Source organism: Dipodomys ordii, unplaced genomic scaffold (genome assembly GCF_000151885.1).
Source record: "Dipodomys ordii isolate 6190 unplaced genomic scaffold, Dord_2.0 Scaffold314, whole genome shotgun sequence".
Classification (NCBI taxonomy): domain Eukaryota; kingdom Metazoa; phylum Chordata; class Mammalia; order Rodentia; family Heteromyidae; genus Dipodomys; species Dipodomys ordii.
Window position 1 is genome coordinate 194,712 of NW_012267530.1, and position 2,552 is coordinate 197,263.

Genomic DNA, 2,552 nt, shown 5'->3' on the forward strand with positions numbered 1-2,552 from the left:
AACCTTGCCTGGTCCCAGCAGGTCTACTGCATAAACCTACCCCTTACCTGAATACCACATGCGTGGTGCTGTTCTTACTTGGCTACCTCTTTTTAAAAACCTAACAGAAACCTAAAATGCCATCCAAGAAGCATCTTCTTGGTGTGTATCTTAGGTTATCTCAGGTCCACTGGGCAAAGCACAACAAACATCTGCATGCAATTTCGTCTGTCATCCATCATGATGTCTCACAGGGGTGTGGCTTGCAGAGACAGAAACACTGTCCCTGAAGTCCAGTCTCATCTGAAGGTCTCCTATGTCACCAGTCATCAAGGTGATCCACGACAGTCTGAGCAGGGAAAAGTCAGCACTATACCCACACCACCTGTGGCAAGGTCAGACGTATCCCAGACTCCTAATGACCACTTCACAGTGGTCACAATGCCTCTACACAGAGGACAGCAGGAGGGTGCTGGGTAATGGAGACTGAGAAATCCCATCACCTTTCCCTAGAGACTTACAGGAGTTACAGTCTGTGCCACCCCTGACTCCGGATAGAGAGATGAACCTGGGATTGAGAACAGAGACATGAACCCAGGACTGAGAACAGAGATATGAACCCGGATTGAGAACACAGGGCTTACTAGTTTCATGTTGTATTCTGGTGAGCAAAGAGAAAGGGAGATATAAGGATAAGGGTGATTCAGTTAAAAAAATAGTTAAAAATAAAAGTGATTCAGGTTGATATTTATGGTTCCATGATAAGACAGGGAGATTTGAGCCTTGAAGTTTTATGGGTCAATGGCAGAGGAGACCTGGAGTGGGAGAGTTCCAGTCACAACATGAAATTTGAAGTCTATCCTCACCAGGCCTTCTGGAAAAACAATCACCAGTGGCCCCGAGCTTCCTCAGATGCTGATCCTGGGTATCACAGGGGAGTCAACTCTGCCCCTTCCCCAAAGCTACATTCTTCATTCTCTTCCTGTGAGATGTGTCATATATGTCAGTGTGTGTATGCATGTGTGTATACAATTACAAATCCAGATACTAACTTTACATTCAGAGACATCACAGATTAGAAAAGACCACAGCAATCCACAGGGAATCCCTGGGAAAACTGTTAAATGGAGATATGGCCCAGACCCAGGAGACCAGCTCCTGGCTCCTGTAGCATCTGCTCACAAAGCTGATTCTCAGCTTAGTGTGTTCTGGCTGCCCCCTGCTGGTCAAAATCACCCCTGCCAGGAGGTTTGTGTCAGGGCTCAAACTGGAGTTTCTTCACTGTGTGGTAGTACAGTAATACGTGGCTGTGTCCTCGGCCCGCAGGCTGTTCATCTGCAGATAAAGCATGCTCTTGCCGTCATCTCTGGATATGGTGAATCTTCCTTTCACAGACGTAGCATATTCTGTTGTGTAACTATTAGCTTTGAGTCTAATTAAGCTAACCCACTCCAGCCCTTTCCCCGGAGCCTGGCGGACCCAGTACATCCAGTAATCACTGAAGGTGAATCCAGAGGCTTCACAAGAGAGTCTCAGGGACCCCCCAGGCTGCACCAAGCCTCCCCCAGACTCCACCAGCTGCACTTCACACTGCACACCTGCAAACACAGAGAATCCTGGTTAGGGAGCAGTTACAATACCTACTGTGCCAGTTTTATCCATTCATACAACCCATATGTCAAGTCACCCACAAACTACCTGTTAAAATAGCAACAAGGAATAGCCAGCTCAGCTGCAGATCCATGATCCGGTCTGATCACGAAGTACAGGGAATCCAGGACCAGGCTCCTCTCAGAGCTACATGTTCCAGACTAGGGGCTGGTTTTCAAGGGCAGCAGCAGGCCCGATTTGCATGTCTTCCTGCTATATAGAAAGCTCTGCAGTTGGAGCCTACACGCAGTGCTTTGTGTGTAGATGAGAGAGAGATAGTGAGCCAAGGGCTGCCATGTGCATGTGGAACAAGGGATTCAACTGCCCAAGGGAACAAAACGATCTAAGGGGCAGAGGTGAAGAGGGCTGACTCTTCCCACCTGAGACAGGTGTGGACCTGGGAAGGCGGTCCAGATAGGACCAGTGTGCTAGTGGACTGAGCTATTTGGACAGGAACTTTCTTGGTTCCATTCAGTGTTCAGACTACTAACAGACAGCACATTCTGGGTAGCTTGACTGAATGATTTTCACAGTCTGGATTTTCTGCAGTCTGGAATCCAAGGTCAAAGTGGCAGAGTACTTGTTTCCTAGTCACTCTCTTTTCAAGGTTTGATGAAAGGCAGGTGAACACCTACTGACCATTTACGTGCATCTACCTTCTTAAATTACACTAAATAATTGGCCATGTTGTCACATGGGGCCCTGTGAATTTTGGGAATGCAATGTAGCCCACACCACCAGTGTAGAGGTGATCAAAATCCTTGACATGTTCTATCAAGAGATAAAATGGAGTAATTTGAAAATCAGCCTTAAGGAGAGTTGGTTCTTGGGGAGATCTGCTATCATGGTAATCTTGACAGATGAAGTGTATCTAGTGTTTTCCTCTCTACAGGTCTTCCCCATTCACTCAGCCTCTTCCCAGT

General features: G+C 47.3%; 1 gene segment (V, D, J or C); it reads right to left on the reverse strand.

The window, feature by feature from the left end:
• Positions 1 to 1,247: 1,247 nt before the first annotated feature.
• LOC106001554 lies at positions 1,248 to 1,772 on the reverse strand. The segment is given in 2 exon segments: positions 1,248 to 1,577; positions 1,678 to 1,772. Coding segments are annotated over 2 exon segments (366 nt in total).
• Positions 1,773 to 2,552: the final 780 nt, after the last annotated feature.